This window comes from Tachysurus fulvidraco, chromosome 25 (genome assembly GCF_022655615.1).
Source record: "Tachysurus fulvidraco isolate hzauxx_2018 chromosome 25, HZAU_PFXX_2.0, whole genome shotgun sequence".
Lineage (NCBI taxonomy): Eukaryota > Metazoa > Chordata > Actinopteri > Siluriformes > Bagridae > Tachysurus > Tachysurus fulvidraco.
In genome coordinates, this window is record NC_062542.1 from 16,854,397 (window position 1) to 16,876,227 (window position 21,831).

A 21,831-nucleotide genomic window follows, 5' to 3' on the forward strand; every position below is an offset into this window, starting at 1 on the left:
GCCAGGCCGTGGCACAAAGGTCCCGAAATAAAACAGAGGCTCATCAATCACAACAGAGCCCTCCGCGTGTAACACTAAGCCGTGTTCTGTGCCATACTCTGCATGCCAGGCCAGCACTGGGTTCACCACAGAACAAATGTTTCTCCAGAAAGGTCAGAGTGCTCAGAGTCACTCCTCGTTTCCGTTAGTTAAAACGGAGGAGCTCGGGTTGGACGGCTAGGACGGGGACTTCCCAACTCCTCCTTAATCGGAGGGGTAAATTTTTACTCCCCGTCTCCACTCGGTGACGAGTTCTGGTAGTGCTTTAAGACGACACCGTCCATGCTCAAATAAAGATGAACAGAAACTCAAAAATCACAGGAAATCAGTTTCCTGCTTGATATCATAACGATGACAAACGATCTGAATCAGTTTCATTCATTTCTACCAAAGTGCTGCTGAATTCTGATGACTCAGAAGGGGTTGATTAGTTTTCTACGACAGCAGCTCAGACAGTAGTGCCTCTGAAAGTTCACTCATCTTTAGTGAGCACTTTACATCTTGATCAGGGCTGCGATGTATCTGGAACTTATCCCAGAAACACTGGACAGATGCCATTTGACAAAATATTAACGTTGTCTCACGGATGTTTTAGGGAAGTGGGAGGAAACTCTAAACCGCACACACAACAAAATGTTAAAGCATCTCTGAGAGCAGTGAGGAACCAACACGACCACGTGCACCATGGGTACAGAAGCGGACGTGTTTGGCACACGGTGCTGCCGACGCTGGTTTTTTGGCTCGGTCTGCTCCTCGTCTGTGATTCTCGGGACACTGCAGTTAAAGTCACAGACTCGTTCTGATGTTTAATGTTTAATGTGAACGTTAACTGAAGCGCTGAAGATCCATATCATCTTACATCTGACAATAATCTGGTCTAATGAGAGTGTAAGGTTGCGGATGAAGATACACAGCACATACGATTCACCTCCAGCAGGTTCACACTAGCGGATTTGAAAGCGAATCGAATCCAGCACTCCGTTAAACCCGAGCAGCGAGCACGAGAACGAGGAGAACGCACCGGGGTTCGGCTGAAACGCCGTAGATGCTGCGTTTGTGAAAGCGTCGTTATAAATCCCAGGAAATCCAAGCTGTGTGCTTTAGATGAGGGTGTGAGGGCCAAATCGCACTCAACATCAATAAATCTTCACTAGAATGCAGACGTTACAATTCGAGTCACGTCATAGGGGAAACGCAGAGGTGTGCCAGATGCCAAATCTCTTACCACCATCATTCTCATTCATTTCAGATGAATATAGTTTAGTTGGCAGTCCAAAAACGAACGAAAGCGAGAAAGAGCGAAAGCGAGGGGAAGAAAAAAACCCACACTACAGCAGCTGACAGCAGTAAGCGCATATCATAATGGGAGTAATTAGAGTAATTTGTGCCATGGAGCCAGACTGAGAGCTGTGTATTAGCATGAACAAAGTGGCTCAACACCGGCCGTCTTTATCTCATGCGGCGCAGGTCCACTAATCCTAACGCTCACTATTACAGCACCTTAAAATGAGCCTTTATACAGTATTGTGTGTGTGTGTGTGTGTGTGTATGTGAGAGTGAGTGTGTATGAGTGTAAGTTATGAAGCCTGCATACACCAGGAACATAAATGCAGAACTTCTAAAGGCTCTATGTAGAATAATCTCACGGTGCTGAACATGAATATGTGCGTAGTGTGCGCCATCAAATGGTTTGTTAATGCTTAATACACAAAAGGAGGTGTGAAAGAGGGGACGTGGAGTCACACAGTGAGAAACAGGTGATCGTGGTAGAAATCTGGGTTTGTGCTGCCCCCTACTGGCTCAGGCTGAGAGATGAAGATGAAACTCAATGCGCGTGCATGTAGACGAAAATTCGTCGTTACCTTTTAGGGCGGTCAATTTTTTATTATTTTTTTTAAAATCAAGTTTAAACAACCTTTAGACGTCCCAGAACTTATTTGAATATGATCGAATATCCCCAACACCCCCTAAAAAGGCTAAAACACCAACACGTTCGTTTCAGTATTTTATTAACGCCCTGTACAAGCGCTGGTTTCTGATGATTTGGGGAAGTAATTAGACACTCGATTAGCTTCATTTACTCACGTCAAGAGGGCATTCGAAACATTTCAGATGCCCAGCGATCGATCGGACGCTGAACGACAAAATCAGAAGGCTGTCTAATGTGTTTAAGCTCCACGTTAACGATCGTACGTACAAATTATAGCTCAAATTTGAATTTTTTCACTGTGTGTTCAAATGAGGGTTAAAAGTGACAGTTCTGTCATCACATATCCTGAGTGTTTTTTCTGTGAGGCTTCAAATATCATTTAACTCTAATGCATTAAATCGAAGATATTTACAGATATACAGACAGACAGAAAGACAGACATGTTAGCATCAGAAAGCTTTACTCACCTCTCTACCTTTGTGTGTGACCAGAGCTGCTAGAGGTTTGGCATAGAAGCGACTGAAGGAGAAGCCCAGACACCCGTACATGCTGTTAGCGGTGAGTTTTAAAGCTTTCTGTCTGATATCATACTGCACAAAAAAAAAAAAAAAAAAAAGAGACCGATAAACATTAAAAAAAAATAAAAACTACACAAAAACAAAAACACACAACTCGGCATAAAGCGGTGTGCACCGACCTGTAGGTAAAGGTCAGGATTCAGATCAGGCTGCTTCATCAGCTGTTTGACCTGCCGTCGGCGTTCCACCAGCTTACGGATCTCCTTCGGAAGAACTCCCATCTCCAGATCCGTGTCCGGAGGCTCAGGAATCTCATCCGCTTCATCATCCTGCTTCATCGACGTGGAAATTGGGTTGCGATTTAAAAAACACCACATTACGGTGCATACTGTTACAGTAAAATGACACAACTGGGTGTAGTGATGACGTATCCAAGTCTGGAGACTCCATCCGTAAATAAGGACTTATAATAAATCAAATGTTTATATAATAAAATGTTTGTTGTTGGTTTTTTTTTGTTTAAATAACAGCACATTAAAAAAAAGTGTATTATTAGATTCGAGTCTTTGTGAACGATCTGTTACTACAGAAAGGTTTATTAGAGCGAGTGTGTTAACGTAGCAGGAACTACACTCAGATCCGTCATTACATAAAAATAAATCAGCAGCTTTAGATTAGAAATTTTAGCGACGCACCGATATTAGCTAACGTCCATATTTACTCTACGCGCGCACACACACACACACACACACACACACACACCTCTATCCTTTTGCGTGAACCGGACGCCTCTCGCTGAACTGTAGTGAAACAGATGTTAAACTCCTGGATGATGGATGGATACAGACTGTTGAAGTCCAGCAGCAGAATGAATTTATCATAAAAACCTGGAGGAAACAAATAAATATTGTTTATTTATTATCATTTATTTATTATTTATTATCATTTATTTATTATCTATCATCACACACAGACGCGCGCACACAGACCCTACTGTACACCTACCAATTTTAGGTTCCAACACCAGACCTCCAGCATATGCAGCCTTCTTCCTCACCTTCCCAGACTTGCTCTTCCCTGCATCTACATCTTCCTCGCCCTAATCCCCAAAAATAGAAAAAAAAAAAAATAAATAATAATAATTTAAAACATTCAAAGTGAAGAAAATTTCTGTTTATTAAAAAAAAAACACTACAAGAAAATGACAAGCTCCATACATGCTCATGCTGATGTTTCTTCATAAACTGCTTATCCGGAACAATGTAGTTCTTCTCATGGAAGGCGTGAAGCAGCAGATACTCGTTCCTCTCCGAGCGGCCGCCCATCAGCGTCCGAGACTTTAAAACGCAGGGACGGGAGTTTAACACACGGTAATTTAATGTGTGTAAGAGATTACGGGTTAGGAGTCAAAGCTCACCAGGACGTTGCCAGCAATATTGGTGATTTGAAGCGCCAGAGGAAGCACGTTGAGCTCACACATGATCTGAAGTATGAGCTTGGCATCCATCCAGGTGACTTCCAACAGGTAGAGCAGGTGAGGAGTGTCACTGAAAGAGCATACACTCAAATTAGTATCATATTAATACTAATGATATGAATAAGGATTCCTAATAAAACTTTAAACATCAACCTGTAGAAGTTCCTGATGTTCTCAGGAGGCGGTACGACTCGCTCCGTCTTTAGGATCTGTGCCGCCAGCTCAGTCAGGTGGTAACTCTTACAGCGAATCAGCTCCTTAGCGGAGATCTCGACGTCACACACGAGCCGACCACAGGCGGCGCTCTTCTCCGCGAACCCACCTCGGCCCTGAGAGGAACGGTTCAGGATCGGCTCCACTGTTACTGTATTTATAAATCAGTGGCAGATACAAATATCATACGACTCTTAAACGAGTAGCGAACGTTCTCTCACCCCAAGTTTGGGCATGTTGGCTCGCCTCAGTCGGCCTATTTTGGACCAGAAAGGCACCTTGCACGTGTTGATTCTCTGCAGCAGCACTTCCAGGTCAAAGCCCAAGATGTCATGGCCCTGACAGAGTAAAACGGAGTCAATTACACGTCAGGGCGCCACCATAACCGACTAAAACAAAAACATTTCACTATTTCACTCACCACCAAAACATCAGGATCGATCTTGTGCAACTTGGCTAAGAAGAAGCCCAAAAGTGTGCGTTCTGTCGCTGCAATCTCAACAATCCCGTTCTGAGGTGGAAAAAAAAAGAAGGAAGTCTTTATCCTGTGTCTCGTGAGTGTGTAAACGCACACAGATACCTCATCACACAAAACTCACCTTCTTCTTAACTGCGTCCTTGAAGTCATAAGGGTAGATGCAGTCTGTGGGCTTGCTCACCACTGAAACATGTGCACAATCACCAGGAGAGCAAACAAATGAGGATTAAGATCTTTAAGAGCACAGGAAACGTGCAGAACAATAAAGAAACATTCATGTAAACCTCACCACAGAAATGGGTCTGATAAGGGATGCGTGGAGGTGCCTTGTCCAGAGGAAACTTGTAATGAATAAGAGCAGCCAGAGACACAATCTGTACAACACGAAACAGGAAATGGTCAAAAAAAATATTATTCCACAAATCTAAAGAGAGTTTACGTTCCTCTGAGAACTAATGGGCCTCACCTCGTTGTGGTGGGTCTTTGGGTTGGGAACCGTCTTCAAGCTGACGGACATGACGATGAGCGGAGGAGGAGACAAGTCCTTCACCACTGAGATCAGGTCACTTTTCAAAGCAACGGCCTCCACTTTACACCAGCTCATGGGCTGACCGCACGGCTCTGTACAAAAACAACGTTAAACACCTCATCAGTATTATATCACATATTATTTCACCTCACATCCTGAAGTACATCTATACGTAACTCACGTGGGGTCTTAACATCGAGCCAACAGGGACCTCGTATCTTCCTGCTGAGAAGGAAGTGCTCTAGGCTAGAGGTGTTCGTACCAAACACGTGGGAGAACGTGGAACCTTTTAGATTGGATGGCAGCTGGGGCATCTCGGCCTACGACACGCACGACAAATAAAACGAAGGAACAAGTAGACGAGAAATAAAAATATACGTGCATGGCATGCCACTCACTGAATATCGCACTTCCAGGTACTCGCACTGGGTCGGAACGTCTGGAACCTCGAAGGCGTAATTCTTCTCCACTTTCTGTCAGAGCAGGAAAACCTCAGAGTACATTTCAGAATTCAAAGAGAAAGAGAGAGAGAGAGAAAAGAAATAGAAAGAGAGAGAAGAAAGAAAAAGAAAAGAGAGAGAGAAGAAAGAGAGAAAAAAGAGAGAGACAGAAAAAGAAGAGAGAGAGACAAAAGAGAGAGAGAGGAAAGAGAGAGAGACAAAAGAGAGAGAGGAAAGAGAGAGAGACGAAGTACAAGAGAGAGTTTGTACAACTTACTTTGGACTTGAACTTCATTATTTTGTATTTTTCAGAGAGGCTGTTAAACTCCTGGTAGACGTCCATTATTCCCACAGGAACATCCGTCACCTCACCTGTCACCGGGTTTACTTTCTGTTAGATAAATAATAAAAAGAACATTAATAAAATGTCACATAAAGCTTGCAATTTCATCATTTACACAGAAAATTGTAAATACCCAAGATATCAAAATGACCATAAAAATAGATATAAAACGTGTGAGAACCGTGTGTGTATGTGTGTGTGTGACCTTACACGTTCTCTCGGCAGGAAGTACATCGTTCTCTCGATATTTTTCACAGCCACGCAGCAGCTGACATGAGCTTTCGCAGACTCTATCCACACCTTCCCGAACAGGTAAACCACACCTACACATCGAGTCAGAATTTAGAGTCTGGAATTAAAAACTCTCTCTATTCATTCAAAGGTCCCTCAAAACCTAAACTTAGTCCTATTAACAAGACTCACCTGGCTGGTTGAACTGATCCTCAAAAGCATCCAGCCAATAAAAGCGGAACACCGTTTCTCCATCAGCTCCTTCCACCATCGGCAGCTGACTCGAGTCCACCTGTACGTCCACAGGAGATTCATCAACCTCATCCTCCTCCATCTTGCCCCAGCAAGAGCCACCCACCATTCCTGATCTGAATGAAACAAGGCAAGTCCATCAGCAATGCACACACACACACACACACACACACACAGTAACGCAGGTGTGTGAGGACACTCACATCAACACCTCCTCCTCAGGTTCAGTTTTTGGCTCCAATTTAACAGCAGGCTTCGTCTCAGGTTCCGTCTCCACTTTAACTGTCGCTTCCTCCTGCTGCTGCTCAGCCCCCAGCTCCATAGGCTCATCAAAGTCCACCTCATCAAAATCTAACGAGTCACACACTGAGAGAAAGAGAATATGACAATTATAGTGTAACAAGCGTATAATGACATAACCTGGTAGGTGAAGTCAAATAATATATAATATAATAATACCTTCCTCTGGTTCCTCCATCTTGGGTTTCTGGGGGTGGAGGCAGGGAGCAGGTTCAGACGCAGGTTTAGACGCAGGTTTCGGCGTGAGGTCAGATGAAGGTGGGCGAATCACAGCATGCTTGGGCTTCGGTGCACAAGCTGCAGGTGACTCCTGTGAGATGAAGGACGACGTTAAACTTGAGCTTTGGCATTAAAACACACACACACACACACACACACACACACACACATTTATAAAGGTAAAACTGGGATAAAGAGGACACTAAAGACCTTGAGGGTTTGTGTGACAGAGAAAGGGTTCATGGGTGATCCCAGAGCCCTCTTTTTCTTCAGGGTGATGACAGGAGGTGGAGTAAGAAGCATTGGTTTCTGAGTAAGTGGAAGAAAAGTAAATAAGCATCACATCATCAATTAAATTCAGAATTAAATATTTTCTTATAACGGTGTTAAATGGAGTGTTTTTTTCTTGCTTATTTGTCAAAAATACTTCCCAGCTAAATCGGATCAGAGCCCTGACGCCTCACCTCAGAGTGCAGATCCTCCAAAATATCTCCCAGCAGATCATCTTTGGAGAGGTCCACATTTTTCTGCCATACAAATGTCAATGTAATTAACGATTACAACCACGTTACGCGTGCGTACACGGACGATAAAATACGCCGTCATGTGATCGCTCACCTCTGCAGGTTTTTTGACGTTGCTGTTCATGAACATGCTCTTAATGCTGTTGGGTTTACTCACTGACGCTTTCTTAGCATTCTTGCCGTCTCCTCCTTTAGCACCAGGTTTGTCTGTTAGGAGAAGAAACAAAACCACAATAGCCATTAAAAAAAACACAAACATACAAACAAACAAACAAACAATAAATTCCAATAGCTTTTTTAGTGCTTACTTTTAGAGCTTTTTTCCAAGCTGGTATCCTCCAAGTCTTCATCGAAGATCTCTCTCCCATCTTCTACATAACCTGCTCCATCTGAGAGAGCAGATATAAACTAGAATGTACATTTCCTGAAGAAAATGTGAATGGTGCTTGCACGTGGTAAGTTCCCCTCATCGGGCTGAGTGTTTTGATATATGACATGTCCATGTTGTGTTACCTTTTTGATTTCGCTTATTTTGGGGGCGGGGCTACACGTGACGTCATGTGAATAAACGAGGTGCCAATACTTTTGGACAAAAGTTGCTACTGAAATAAAACTTTGTTTGGAGTAAGGTCCTAAAGGAGCTGGTCGAGTTCGGTGTAAATCTCTCGAAAACTTGCTGAGTTATAAACCTCCAAAATTTATATTGGAAGTCTATAGGGGAAAAAAAAGGCACTTTGAGCTTCCGTACTGGGAATTCCGGAATTCCGATCGCTTATAACAGTCATAGCACACCTCTCCTCAATGAGCCGGTCAATTTGACACCTCATTCATGGGTCTAGGACAAAAGCTGCGGGACAAGTTACGCGCTGAAGTTTTGTCCGGCACAATAACAAGAATGTTACACTAATCATAACCTTATGTGCAACTGAATGTGCTGTATTGCGATTTTATCTTGAACTACACGATATATGTGCGTGCGCATCTCTGACTCACCATCGTCGACGATCCAGTCGTTGTCCTGCCTGTCCCGCACCATCCGAGAGTACTGATCCTCGTCCACCTCCTCGTACACCTTCTCCATCTCCTCCACCTGTATCCAGAGATCGGGGGTCAATCAGCACTGTACCAGGAAGCCTGCTGAAATAGTTTATTCTACCCTATGCTAATTACATACAAGACAACAGCACCTAGGGGTCGATTTTATTCCGCATGTAGTGTTCGCATCGTGATGTTCAACAACAAAACAAAACAAAAAGGGACAATAAAATTCTGTCTAATGCAAAAGTAAATGAAATGACATCACCGTGGCGTATTTCCTCCATCCCTCGGGGTTCAGACTCACCTCATATTTCACCTTCTCGCCCCTTTTGGCTCTTTTAATCTGCTCCAAAGCCGATTTACGGCCCACTTTTTCCTTCTTCTCTCGTCTGGACCGGGATGCGGCGAGGCCACACGTCGTCCCATCGTCTGGAGGAGAACAGAAACACTTCTATTAAAATATTCAATTTAAACCCACACGTTATAACAAATTAATCATGACGCTTTACCGATAAACAGACTTTTACATTTTGGGAGCTTTTAACAAATTCATTTTCAGCAGCCCGAGTCGTTTCATATGAAAACAAAATGAATCGAATCAATTGTACGATTACTGACAGAATGCAGCCCAGACAGGGCTTTACACAAAGTATTGGCACCCCAACTATGTTGAAGGCTGGAGGTTTCGGATGTGGATTTAAACACAAAGTAATATATAGATTTAATCGTAAGATAAATTAATAGTAAATGAAAAGGTCAGGAAATTGATTTTAAGGCACAACAGTGTAGATCTGCTGGTACACGAAAGTCTATAACAAAAACATACTGACATTTTACCTCACGAATAAATGTTCAGACAAAAGAAACGTGTAAAAGCGACGCGACGTGACGAGCAGAAAAGTCTGAGGTAAATTGTACATGACGTCCGTTAGCCAATTTCACCTCAGGTTAGCAAGTGAGCAACTGCAGCGACAAAGTGTTAGCTTTCGGCTACAAATTATTAGCACACATTCACAATAAAAAGCAGACAGAAACACAATATAAACTCACCGCAGTCCGCGGTGTCTTTTTCTGGATTAGAAACCGGCGCCATTTCATTAAAGGAATTTCAGGGCGACCAAAACAACAGATTCCGCGCCAAATCGCCTTCGCGGGGAAAAAGTCATAAACCGGAAGTGTCGTAGGAAGACGAGCCAAGAAACAGCCAATCAGAAATCAAATAAAGGCTGCTGACGTTTCAAGACTGTCACAACATATATACTGTGTGTGTGTGTGTGTGTGTGTGTGTGTGTGTGTGTGTGTGTGTGTGTGTGTGTGTGTGTGTGTGTGTGTGTGTGTGTGTGTGTGTGTGTGTGTGTGTCTGTCTGTCTGTCTGTCTGTCTGTCTGTCTGTCTGTCTGAGAGAGTGTGTGTGTGCGCGAGAGAGAGTCTGAGAGTGTGTATGTGAGAGTGCGTGTGTGAGTGTATGTGAGGAGAGAGTGTGTGTATGTGAGAGAGTGTGTGTAAGAGTGTCTGAGAGAGTGTGTATGTGAGAGAGAGTGTGTGTGAGAGTGTCTGAGAGAGTGTGTGAGAGTGTCTGAGAGAGAGTGTGTGTGAGTGTCTGAGAGAGAGTGTGTGTGAGTGTCTGAGAGAGAGTGTGTGTGAGTGTCTGAGAGAGAGTGTGTGTGAGTGTCTGAGAGAGAGTGTGTAAGAGTGTCTGAGAGAGAGAGTGTGTGTGTGTGTGTGTGTGAGAGTGTCTGAGAGAGTGTGTGTGAGTGTCTGAGAGAGAGTGTGTGTATGTGAGAGTGTGTGTGAGAGAGAGTGTGTGAGCATGTAAGAGTGTCACAGGTGAAGATTACAAAGCCAAAAATGGACCATCTCCCTCTTACCCCAAAGCCCTCATCACTCCTCACACTGCACCTCACACCCTCAGACCTACAGCACTGCCCCACTGGTCCCACCATCAAGACTGTAGGTACACATCAAGGCTCATTTCAGTTCTGGCACCGAGGTGGTGGATGTCCAGACGGCTGTCTTCATACGTACTAGCACTTTGTCCCATGTTTGTTGTTTAAAAAAACAACGTTGAACAGTTTTATAGTCTCATGGTATCTTGTGTCTGAAGCAGAGTGAATGTATTTAATGATAGACACATAAGCACTTTTGTACGTCACTCTGGATAAGAGAATCTGTCACATGCTGTAAATGTGAATGTTGTTACGTATGTATGTAGGTTGTGTAACCACGTTTGTATACATTAGGACAAAAATAAAAGCTAATAATTCAATTTATAGAAGCACTTAAATAGTTTAGAGTTAAGATGTGATTCAATGTGAAATTTGGCTTGTATTTAATCCATTTATTTCACATTCCAGCTGTAAAACAGGCGCATTGTTATAAGATGAGCTTGAACAGAATAAAGACAGATGAACAATAAATACACAGGATTTCACAGATAACAACATATTTTGTTCAGAATTATTACATTTAGTCAAAATATCTGAATAGAGACTTTTTAAAACGATCCACAATTTTAAGAACACAGACGATAACAATCACCTAAACAAACAAACAATTTAATAAATTATTAATCATCATCATAATGATAATAATAATCAAAATAATAATAATAAGCAAAATAATAATAATAAGTATAATAATAATAGTAATAATAATAATAATAATAATAATATAGATACTTTCTTGATCAATGAAGAAATTTAAGTAATACTAAAAGTAAGAAATTAAAATAATACACCATTTCAACACGTCTGTGTGTTTTGTGTTTATTTCTACACTGTTCTCTGAATTACTGAGTTTTTGTTTAAAAACGAATTGAAGCTGAATTAATTCAGTTTCTCACCAGTGATGGTGCTACATCCGTCTCAACCAATCACGTTGTTTTATGTAAATCGGTGCGCACCGATTGGCTGTAATCGATTAGTGTAACGCCCAATTGCCCGGTGCTTCACACACACACACACACACACACACACACACACACACACACGGTTTCCTTGTTGCCCTGATGGTGTGTTTACATTGTCTGTGTTTATTATTAAAGACGAAAAACTGGGGCTTTATGGAATTCTGTGCTGTTGCTGGAGGAGGAGTGGAGAAGGATCAGTAGGTTGGTGTGTGAGGAGGAGCGTCAAGCGGCTCCACACTGATGCTGAGTCAGAGACAGGTGGATCTGTGGGCCTTTGTCTCTGGAGCTTCTGCTGAAGATGGAGGAGCTGGAACACACCTGCCCTCATCCTCGGACGGTGAGACAGGATCTCGTTCTGATGTGTGTGTGTGTGTGTGTGTGTGTGTGTGTGTGTGTGTGTGTGTGTGTGTGTGTGTGTGTGTGTGGTGTAACTAGTGCATTTGCTTCCATTAAAACTGCAGCCTGACCTTCTCTAGTCTGTCCTCCTCCTCCTCCTCCTCACCTTGTGCAACACGATGAGTGATGCTTTTTATTTACTTCCTTTATGCAACCATGGAGACTCGGTTTAATGCGTTTTACCTGAAATAATTGTCATTATTTCACATTGCAACATGCATGGATGTGATGGAGATGTGATGGACATGTGAGTGCTGGAGATGTGCTGGAGACGTGCTGGAGATGTGAGTGCTGGAGATGTGCTGGAGATGTGAGTGCTGGAGATGTGATGGAGGTGTGACGGAGAAGTGAGTACTGGAGATGTGATGGAGATGTGCTTGAAATGTGAGTGCTGGAGATGTGCTGGAGGTTTGATGGAGATGTAAGTGCTGGAGATGTGCTGGAGGTGTGACGGAGATGTGAGTGCTGGAGATGTGATGGAGGTGTGACGGGGATGTGAGTGCTGGAGATGTGCTGGAGATGTGATGGATGTGTGATGGAGGTGTGCTGGAGATTTGATGTAGATGTGCGGGAGATGTGATGGATGTGTGATGGAGGTGTGCTGGAGATTTGATGTAGATGTGCGGGAGATGTGATGGAGGTGTGACGGAGATGTGCTGGAGATGTTCTGGAGATTTGATGTAGATGTGATGGAGGTGTGACGGAGATGTGCTGGAGATGTTCTGGAGATTTGATGTAGATGTGCGGGAGATGTGATGGAGGTGTAACGCAGGTGTGCTGGAGATGATGACGTAGCTGTGCTGGAGATGTGTTGGAGACGACGCTCCCCAGATAGTTCCTGAACACACAGATGGCCACAGTGGTAACCTAAGTGTGTTGAAGTTATACTGTAAAATATGATGCAGGTATTTTATACATCACGGGTCATTAAATGTAAATCATGGAGTTTGAATCGTGGACTATTTACTTTAAGTATAAAAAGACTTTTGGCTATAGTGAAATTGCATTGAGGTTGATAGGTTATTTGTGTAATTGTTTGCAGTGTCTCCTCTGGATCTTGTGTCACTTGTGTGTCGGATCTCTGTGTCGTTTCTCCTGCTGTTCCTTCTTCCTCTATCTGAAACTAGCCTAACGTAGTGCTGTGCGATGTGACAGTATTGAGTCGACTCAAATAGCGATCTGCTGCTATTCCTGTTGTAAAATGTATCAGTAGCATATCCTGTGTTTGGTAATACAATGCTAATGGTGAGCGGAGTGGGGGAAGTGCAGGGGGGTGTCTAGTGAACTTCAGGACAAACCCCCTGCACTCCCCCATCATGGACAGCACTGTGGCTGCAGTGAAGGCATTCAAGTTCCTGAGCTCCACCATCTCCCAGGACCTGAAGTGGGACACTCACATCAACACCACTGTAAAAAAGGACCAACCTTTTTACTTCCTTAACCAGTTGAGGAAGTTGTCACAACCTGGCACAGTTTCTCATGAACAGTTAAATGTTCCCCATTATGCATCAACGATGTGCAATAATCTTATATTTATTTGTTACCACCTCCGTCCTGGTACATCCCTGCATCTCATCTCATTCTGTCATCTCTAGCACAACTGTATATGCAATTTATTTATTTGTATTTTTATTTATTTATTAGTATGTATTTATTGTTGTCTGTGTTGTCGTATCTGTGTACTGGAAGCGTATGACACTGAAACAAATTCCTTGTATGCGCAAGCATCCTTGGCAATAAAGCTTTATCTGATACTGATTCTAATCGCACGACTGACACGCCTGGTCCGGTGAATCGTATGAACGACCGAGTCGTTTAGCACAGAGTCAGTTGTAGTGCGAATCTTCGGTCAACTTTAGTTCGAAAGGTGTTTAGTTAGAGGAAGACTAAAACCGAATATCAGTAGTAAAAAGACAAAATAACAACAACATTAATGAATCGTTTGACAGAGTTGACTCTCGTTAATGAGCCGAGCAGAGTGTTCTGACTCAGAGAGAACTTACAGGAAATCCCATTACCTTAGTCTGCACTAAGAATGATGTGTTGGCACTTTCTGGTGCTTTAGTGGTGTGTGTGTGTGTGTGTGTGTGTGTGTGTGTATATGTGTGCATGTGTGTTTGTCTGTGTGCGTGGGTGTGTGTGCGTGTGTGTCTGTGTGTGTGCGCGTGTGTGTGTGTATCTGTGTGCATGTGTGCGTGCGTGCGTGTGTGTGTGTGTCTGTGTGTGTGTATGCGTGTGTATCTGTGTGCGTGTGCATGTGTGTGTGTGTATATGTGTGCATGTGTGTGTGTGTATCTGTGTGTGTATCTGTGTGTGTGTCTGTGTGTGCATGTGCATGTGTGTATATGTGTGCATGTGTGTATCTGTGTGTGTGTCTGTGTGTGCATGTGTATCTGTGTGTGTGTGTGTGTGCATGTGTGTGCGCGTGTGTATCTGTGTGCATGTGTGTGCGCGTGCTTGTGTGTGTGTGGGTGTGCGTGTGTGTGTGTGTGCGTGTGTGTGCATGCGTGCGTGTGAGTGTGTGTGTACAGTATGTCTGTGTGTCTGTGTGTGTGCGTGTGTGCATGCGTGCGTGTGCATGCGTGTGTGTGTACAGTATGTGTGTGTACAGTATGTGTGTGTGCAGTATGTGTGTGTGCACCTGCCTCTATCCTCATGTCTGTAGTCAGTGAACTGCTGAGGGAGACATTTCTTGGATGATGTTGATGGACTATTGATCTGTAAGAGTCTTGTTACAAACAGAAAATACAGTGCATGAATGTGTGTGTGTGTGTGTGTGTGTGTGTGTGTGTGTGTGTGTGCAGGACAACAGCTAAACTTAAACTCCAATAACACTCGCGTTTTACATTAAGATGTAGTGTTGGCTTTGGTCTCAAGATCATTTCATTCTCATGTCTGCACTGATACAGAGGAACATCTCGTTACAGTCATGTGCATAAGTTTAGGAACCCCTGACCATCAACCCTAACTGGAGTGGAGACGTTTTGTAAGGAAAAACGGTCCAAAATACATTCGTCCAGAATCCAGACACTCATTACATCCCATAGGAAAAGGAGGCTGCTAAAGGAGGCTCTACTGAATATTGGTGATTTTTCTGTCGGGGTGCCCAAATTTATGCACCTGTCTAATTTTGTTTTGATGCATATTGTGCATTTTCTGTTAATCCAATAAACCTCATGTCACTACTGTAATATTACTTCAGAGTCCTTCGGTTATTTGATAGATCAAAATGAAATAAATTGCTGATAAAACACCAAAATATTTATAAATGAATATCATGGAAATCGTCAGCGGGTGCCTAAACTTTTGCATACGATTGTATTCGTTCTTCACTCTTTCCTATCTTCCCTTTTTATTTTTTCTCATTATTTCTCATCACTATTTCTTTTCAAAATCTACTGAAACGTCGCTCTTGTTTTTTGTTCTCCAGACTCTTATAGAACCCGCCATATTTGCCCAGGAGAAGAGCTGCAAGTGTCGAGCGCCCCATGAGAAGCTGAGTGTTGCGCAGGCTCGACTCGGCACTCCCGGTCAGTCTGCTTTTTTTCATCTCTCATCTGTTTTTTCCTCTCCTCCTCCTCCTCCTCCTCTCCTCCTCCCATTCAGAGAGATGATTCAGCTCCTGTGGTTACTGCAGGTCAAGAACAGAGGGCTTTCAGACGGGTACTACACACTCAGGGGCTCATGGGGAATTATTGGCACCGGGTTCTCTTTCACACCGTGACCCAGAATTTTCACCTTTACACATAAAACCTTTTCCGCACCAGAGACGATCCTCAGAGCCTCTAATCGCTTTCCGCAGGAAGATGCAGGATCGTGATCGATGTAAATTAAACAGGGGATCTTTAAAAAGCGATACCGGAGAAGAACCATGGATCATGTGGTTGGATTTCTTTTCAGTCGAAAATGATTATTCAGTTCAAGGCAACAACCACAAAATAGAAAAAAAAAAGAAAAACAAACCTTCGGGCTAAAAAGTGTTCAGAGTCGAAAATAAAGGGAACAAACCGTCACGTCGTTCGTCGTCGTTCCCTTTAGGATTTATTTTCTACACCAAACGGACTTCAGGATCTCACTGATCGATGATGTAATCTGTGTTGAATGGAGTAATGTTTTTAATCACGTGTCTGTCGTCAGAGGACTTTTATCGTGTAAATTGACACAGAAAGATCACGCGACGCTGTTTCAGAATTCGGAACAGATTTCGTGCGGCCATTTACAGAGAGCTGAATTTTATCTTAAGGAAATGCAAAAGGCAAAAATAAATAAATAAATAAATAATGGTGAAGGTTAAAATATTTTTGAATTCTTTGACATGTTCATCTCTCTCTCTCTCTCGCAGTGGACCGACCGGTGCGCGTCTATGCAGATGGGATTTTTGATCTTTTCCACTCCGGCCACGCCAGAGCGCTGATGCAGGCTAAGAATCTCTTCCCCAACACGTACCTGATAGTCGGAGGTGAATAACGTACGGTGGGACGGCGTGTTATATTTGAACTGCTGCAGCGTGTTTGTCTTTTGTTTTTGTTTATTTTACCACGTGTGTATTTTTACTTATCTGCAGTTTGCAGCGATGAACTCACTCACAAGTACAAGGGCTTCACGGTGATGACCGAGGAGGAGCGTTACGAAGCGTTACGACACTGTCGTTACGTGGACGAGGTGGTGCGAGACGCTCCCTGGACCCTCACGCAAGAGTTCCTGAAAAAACACAAGGTCCGTTTCACCTTTACGCTTTAAAAGGAAAGTGTTTAATGTTTAACGTCCCCGCGTGACGGCTTTAACCCCCGCGTGAGGAGAGGAACGTTTGGTAAGGATACGATTTACTATCAAAAATAATCTGTCAATAAAATAATTTGTAAGGAGAATTTAAACTGCAAAAAAAAAAGAATAAGAATAGAATTTGACAAAAGTGTCTACAAAATAAAAGCATTTGTCTTAAGCAATAAAGTATTAGTGAGACTAGTGTGAGAAACACAGTGTGAGAAAAACAAAGTTGCAGCATTACCTTTTAAGGATAGTGGGCGGAGCCGAGTATATTACTCTCGGCTGGGGGGGCGGTGCTAACTAGTGAGACGTATTGCTTGGCAGTATTATAAATCGTTTATTTGTTCATTATCTGGTGAATATAAGATTAGGTACAATTTTAAATCTCCCTCAGATTGACTTTGTGGCCCACGATGATATCCCGTACTCCTCGGCTGGATCTGAGGACGTGTACAAACATATAAAGGAGGCAGGTGAGGAAAACCTCTTCTTCTTCTTCTTCTTCTAAATGTGTGTGTGTGTGTGTGTGTGTGTGAGGCCTGGTCTAACACATGTGAGTGTCTCAGGGATGTTTGTGCCTACTCAAAGGACAGAGGGGATCTCCACATCTGACCTGATCACTCGTATCGTGCGCGATTACGACGTTTACGCCAGACGCAACCTGGAGCGCGGATACACGGCCAAGGAGCTGAACGTCAGCTACATCAGCGTAACCACTCCACACTCACACACACACATTTCATTAAAACCATCTGAACGCAACACACATCTCAGTTGTAACGATCACACTGAACCATCCGGACAGGAGAAGAAATACCGTCTGCAGAGCCAGGTGGACAGGATGAAGGAGAAGGTGCGGACGGTGGAGGAAAAATCCAAACACTTTGTGTATCGTGTGGAGGAGAAGAGCCATGACCTTATCCAGAAATGGGAGGAGAAATCGCGCGAGTTTATTGGGAACTTTCTGGAACTCTTCGGTCCCGATGGCACATGGGTAAGCGCCTACAGCCCGGGGTTTGTATGAACTACTCAGTGAGTCGGATCTGTTTGACTCGACTCACTTTTAAGAGTCGAGTATTTCGGCTACCAAACGGATCGCTGCTAATTTTATTTTTTAAACCGGACAAAGTTTGTGATCTGGTTTAATTTCATGGTGCTGTTGCTGCAACAGTTAAAAGAAATCTTTACTTTCTTACATAATTGTTATCCTGTTTCAGGCCTCTTTCCCTTTTTTTCTCAGAAGCAGATGTTTCAGGAGCGCAGTGGCCGTATGATCCAGGCGCTCTCTCCCCGTGGTTCTCCCAGCAGTAGTCCTCCCAGGGATTACTCTCCGTCCCGCTCTCCCTCTCCTCCGTCCCGCTGGGCCATGCCAAGGACCTCGCCTCCATCTTCTCCCAAAGGCGCCTCGGCCTCCATCAGCAGCATGAGCGAGGGAGACGAGGACGAGAAGTGAGGATGAGGAGCCAGGATCGGGAGCGATGACTCACACACCCTAATCACTCACGAGAAGTGAGGATGAAGAGCTAGGACCAGGAGCGAGGACTCACACACTTTAATCACTCACTCACTCACACACACACACACACACACACACACACACCTTTCCCCTGTACACTCCAGCAGTGACGAGCTTCACCAGTCTACACACAGACTAAAATATTGTACATTTGCTGTATGCAATCGGAGATCGATCGCGTCGTTTTCTTGAGCTTTTCTGATTTCTAACGAGTTCACATGAAAGCCATTGATTTATTCTCTTTAGCAGTGAGGAGATGATGTAGATACGAGTTAAGGACGAGGAGTGTTGAGTGATTTGCCTTTTCTTGCTCAGGTCTGACTGAAATGTAAAGACCGTCCGTGTGAAGTACTGTACGTCTCTGTCTGAGGGTTTTATTTGCCTGTTTACAGACAGAGACACTTGAAGTTATTTGTTTCCGTAGTCTCTCGATCGAACCTGTTATTATCCTCCGTATCGTTAAAGGAACAGTTTGGACAAACAAACACACGTGTAGTGGATCAGCTGAAACACGCTTCACCGTCTGACCTCCGCTTCTTTGGTTTAGTCCAAACACGACATTAATAGTACGAACAACTCTTTAGGCTGCTTAGAAATTTGGTAAGCTTATATTTAAAGAACTGAAATCACTCCTAAATAGATAAACCCCGCCTTCAGGCCTCAGGCCACGCCCCTTACCCGAGCCTGATCCTGGTGTGGAGTGAGATCTAGCTTGGCATCAGGATCTTATGCTACGATTGGTTTGGAGTGAGATGTCGGTGTAGGACACACATTTAGTGCACAGTGCTAAACTGGTAACAATAGTCTGAGTCACTGGTTTTGTTATTCATTAGCAACGTGATAAAGGAGCGATGGTCCGACTCCCGGTTTCATCTTTCAGCTGACTGAAAACTCAGCGTTTTTATTTTTGTCCAGATTGCTCTTAAGCGATGTATCGGTGACGTTATTAGGGGTCGAGGTTCTTTAAAATGGTCGCGTCATCATCTTCTAGGTAAAATGACCGCTACCTCCACCCTCCACGTCCTCCTCCTGCTTCCATCTGCGATCAAATTCACGTCCGACATCAGGAGAGAGATGAGCTCATCGGTGTGAGCCGTCAGGCAGACGGTCACGTGTCTTCATGAAACGCTGTAAAGTCTAACTGTTAAAACGTTCGATCTAACCGCTAGTGCTGACGTCACGTGGTGTAAACGCTAATGCTAACGAGTTGTCACGTTACATGCCCTGGATGCAAACTTGCACTGTGTACAAACCCGTGTACAGACGTGTCGTTTTTGTTCACGTGTTATTTTATACCTACATCTGGAAATGACTAAACGTGCGAATAAACGAAAGGGAAACGTGTGGAAGGATGATTGAGCTAGATACAGAAGGAAAGCAAGGAGGCAGCGAGACGAGGCTGTTGAGACAGTTTTAATTAAAGTCTGAACTGGTCACATTACGATGGAATAAACAATAAACCACAAGAAACCACAAGAACACAACAAAGCCAGAACATCAGGAGAAACACGTGGAGCCTAGAGCTGGAAAAGCAGTGGGAATGTTTTGAGGATTTTAATGCCGTTACAGGAAAAGAATCGATGATGCGGCTTTTCTGCGAGAGGCCTGACGTCGATTCTCTTCCCGCGAGTGTTTTATTCCTCTTAAACCTCAGCGGAAGTCAAGCCATGACACTTTTATTACTCGTTATAGAACATGTGCTACTTTTTATTCTGTTTATAGTTACACGATCACGAAACACTTCGCTAGTTCACTTATCCTAGCAGCTATGATAAAATATAACATAGAATCGAATATATTATATATATAAAATAAGAGACAAAAAGAACGACGACCAAAAAAAAAAAAATCCCCGTCTGTCCTTAAGGAGAAACCGTAAAGAAGCGTAACCTCCTCTGACACCGGAGACTCCTTCTGTTAGCATTAATAAAGAAATGATAAAATCGTTGTCTTTAAAGCTATAGGAACGACGTTACGTATTACGGCGAGCGTGTTAATGCAGACCCGTCGGATCGACACCTTGCGACCGATCGGAATGGAGAATTTACCGGTATAAATACACATAAATATATTAGGAATGATTTGCTACATACGTGCTGGTTTCCGCTAATCAGAGGAATAACGTCGTGTTCTGATGAATGGATTTGTATCGAATAACACCGTTAACCCTTTAATCGGGTCACAAACAGGGAGGAGTTTTAAAAGCTGCTCCCAATAAACAACCCCGAATGTAATTACTGGATATTTGCATAAAGGAAACTAGCAGCTGATTTATAATGCTAACGGGAAGAAAATCGGAAGGTTGATTAAAATCAGGGGTGCCGCTAGGGGGTTGGGGTGGGTTAGGATGATTCTAAGGGCCCATGCACCTTTGGGGCCCCCAGAGGCTTGTATGTTTGGTGTGAAATGGGTGTGGTAGGGGGGTCCAGTAGGGGTAGGGGGGTCCAGTCTGATTATCTTTCATAAGACCCAAAATTGCTAGTGGCGAACCTGATTAAAATAAATTGCAAAAACAAAGCTGAGTCTGAGGCTTTAAAATAAAGATTAAAAAAATACCCAAATGGTTTCCGATCTCTTTTCTGCCACTTTTCACACACCTAAGTGTTTTATTATTCATTATTAATAAACTTATGAATCTGGAGCTTCACAGTGCTGCGTTCTTCATACCGGCGAGTCGGTAGAGGTTTCGGACTCATTTCTTATACTTCGGAGGCTGTTTGTGGTGTAAATCTCTGAAACTGGAATCGTAACGATGTCTAAAATCACTGAGTAATTAATCACAGGAAGCTAATTTCTTTTTATTTTTAATACCCTGGAACCTTTTTTAAATGGCGGTCACAGCTTTATTTGCACGTCCCTTGAAATCGCACCGATAAATAATTGTTTCTGCAATAACGCTTTAGTGACTTCGGTCGAACTGGATTCTGCAGATTCCTTGAAGGATCTGCTCTTGTGCCTTGGACCTTAAAAATCTTCCGTCTCTCGTGATCGTCTCCGATTCGTCAAGGCTGTGTGGAAAGCTTATGAGAGCTGACTGATATTTTTTACCGTCAGACGCTGAAATGCTGTTTGTGAAACGCTTCCCTCGTTTACTTTACTTTACGTTTCTGTTCGTGACGTGAGCCGAGGAGACGTGACGATATTATGTGGCGCCGCAGACAGACAGACGGTAAGGGAGGGCGTGTTCTATAGGAGGCACAAAAACTCTTGTCTCTCACCACCAGGGGGCGCCGTGATGGAGAATACAGCAGAGGGGAAGTGCAGAGTGTGTGCCGAGGGATTTACACACACACACACACACACACACACACACACACACACACACACACACACACAGACAAACAGTGAGAGACAGAGAGAGCTTGTACTCGAAAGGGAAGGATTTATCTCTTCGCCTTGTACTTGGAGGTGTCTCGCGGCTCTTTGCTCGGGTTGCTCCAGTCGTCTGCCCCTGGACCTCCCTGATAGTGTCGCCAGGCTGATTTGTTAAAAACTGGCAGCCGCTCAAAGGACTCGCTGGAGAGAGCCTGAGTGAGGGGAGAGAGAGAGGGAGGGAGGGAGGGAGGGAGGGAGGGAGAGAGAGAGAGATTAAAATTCTTAAAAATAAAAGAAGCTATGATATTTAATGATATGAATCATCATTAAAAAATTTAAATAACGCTGGATTTAAAAATAATTAATAATAAATCCTGGCACTGAAATTTCCAGCTTATA

The 21,831-nt window shown here is 43.6% G+C and overlaps 3 protein-coding genes across 10 annotated transcripts in view; 1 reads left to right on the forward strand and 2 right to left on the reverse strand.

The window, feature by feature from the left end:
- Positions 1 to 9,738, reverse strand: part of pola1 (polymerase (DNA directed), alpha 1) — a 40,273-nt gene extending 30,535 nt beyond the window's left edge. Inside the window, exons 1-26 of one of the 2 annotated variants that reach the window (XM_027152603.2) lie at positions 9,582 to 9,738; positions 8,836 to 8,960; positions 8,487 to 8,583; positions 7,802 to 7,882; positions 7,588 to 7,700; positions 7,434 to 7,496; positions 7,180 to 7,278; positions 6,910 to 7,060; positions 6,654 to 6,816; positions 6,391 to 6,566; positions 6,178 to 6,290; positions 5,902 to 6,015; positions 5,583 to 5,657; positions 5,366 to 5,504; positions 5,122 to 5,276; positions 4,945 to 5,029; positions 4,777 to 4,838; positions 4,599 to 4,688; positions 4,399 to 4,515; positions 4,118 to 4,293; positions 3,905 to 4,034; positions 3,705 to 3,824; positions 3,493 to 3,586; positions 3,250 to 3,374; positions 2,667 to 2,819; positions 2,437 to 2,559 (exon numbers count right to left, since the gene is read on the reverse strand). In XM_027152603.2, coding sequence (XP_027008404.2) covers positions 2,437 to 2,559; positions 2,667 to 2,819; positions 3,250 to 3,374; positions 3,493 to 3,586; positions 3,705 to 3,824; positions 3,905 to 4,034; positions 4,118 to 4,293; positions 4,399 to 4,515; positions 4,599 to 4,688; positions 4,777 to 4,838; positions 4,945 to 5,029; positions 5,122 to 5,276; positions 5,366 to 5,504; positions 5,583 to 5,657; positions 5,902 to 6,015; positions 6,178 to 6,290; positions 6,391 to 6,566; positions 6,654 to 6,816; positions 6,910 to 7,060; positions 7,180 to 7,278; positions 7,434 to 7,496; positions 7,588 to 7,700; positions 7,802 to 7,882; positions 8,487 to 8,583; positions 8,836 to 8,960; positions 9,582 to 9,624 — 2,982 coding nt within the window. In that variant the 5' untranslated portion in view covers positions 9,625 to 9,738. The remainder of the gene's footprint in view (positions 1 to 2,436; positions 2,560 to 2,666; positions 2,820 to 3,249; positions 3,375 to 3,492; positions 3,587 to 3,704; positions 3,825 to 3,904; positions 4,035 to 4,117; positions 4,294 to 4,398; positions 4,516 to 4,598; positions 4,689 to 4,776; positions 4,839 to 4,944; positions 5,030 to 5,121; positions 5,277 to 5,365; positions 5,505 to 5,582; positions 5,658 to 5,901; positions 6,016 to 6,177; positions 6,291 to 6,390; positions 6,567 to 6,653; positions 6,817 to 6,909; positions 7,061 to 7,179; positions 7,279 to 7,433; positions 7,497 to 7,587; positions 7,701 to 7,801; positions 7,883 to 8,486; positions 8,584 to 8,835; positions 8,961 to 9,581) is intronic. The other variant, XM_027152602.2, reaches the window with a different exon arrangement.
- Positions 9,739 to 11,476: 1,738 nt separating this feature from the next.
- pcyt1ba (phosphate cytidylyltransferase 1B, choline a) lies at positions 11,477 to 19,466 on the forward strand. Of its 7 annotated transcripts, none has more exons than XM_027152573.2 (8): positions 11,478 to 11,775; positions 15,265 to 15,364; positions 16,177 to 16,293; positions 16,399 to 16,550; positions 16,996 to 17,074; positions 17,168 to 17,310; positions 17,407 to 17,595; positions 17,845 to 19,466. In XM_027152573.2, the coding sequence occupies exons 1-8, from the start codon at positions 11,737 to 11,739 to the stop codon at positions 18,052 to 18,054; spliced, it is 1,029 nt and encodes a 342-aa protein (XP_027008374.1). In that variant the 5' UTR covers positions 11,478 to 11,736; the 3' UTR covers positions 18,055 to 19,466. The 7 variants fall into 7 exon arrangements, with proteins under 7 accessions (XP_027008371.1, XP_027008374.1, XP_027008370.1 ...); XM_027152574.2 differs by having other exon boundaries at positions 11,479 to 11,775; positions 17,195 to 17,310; positions 17,842 to 19,466; XM_027152572.2 differs by having other exon boundaries at positions 11,480 to 11,775; positions 17,842 to 19,466.
- A 51-nt stretch (positions 19,467 to 19,517) lies between these two features.
- Positions 19,518 to 21,831, reverse strand: part of pdk3a (pyruvate dehydrogenase kinase, isozyme 3a) — a 12,062-nt gene continuing 9,748 nt past the window's right edge. Inside the window, exon 11 of the mRNA XM_027152568.2 lies at positions 19,518 to 21,644. Coding sequence (XP_027008369.1) covers positions 21,501 to 21,644 — 144 coding nt within the window. The 3' untranslated portion in view covers positions 19,518 to 21,500. The remainder of the gene's footprint in view (positions 21,645 to 21,831) is intronic.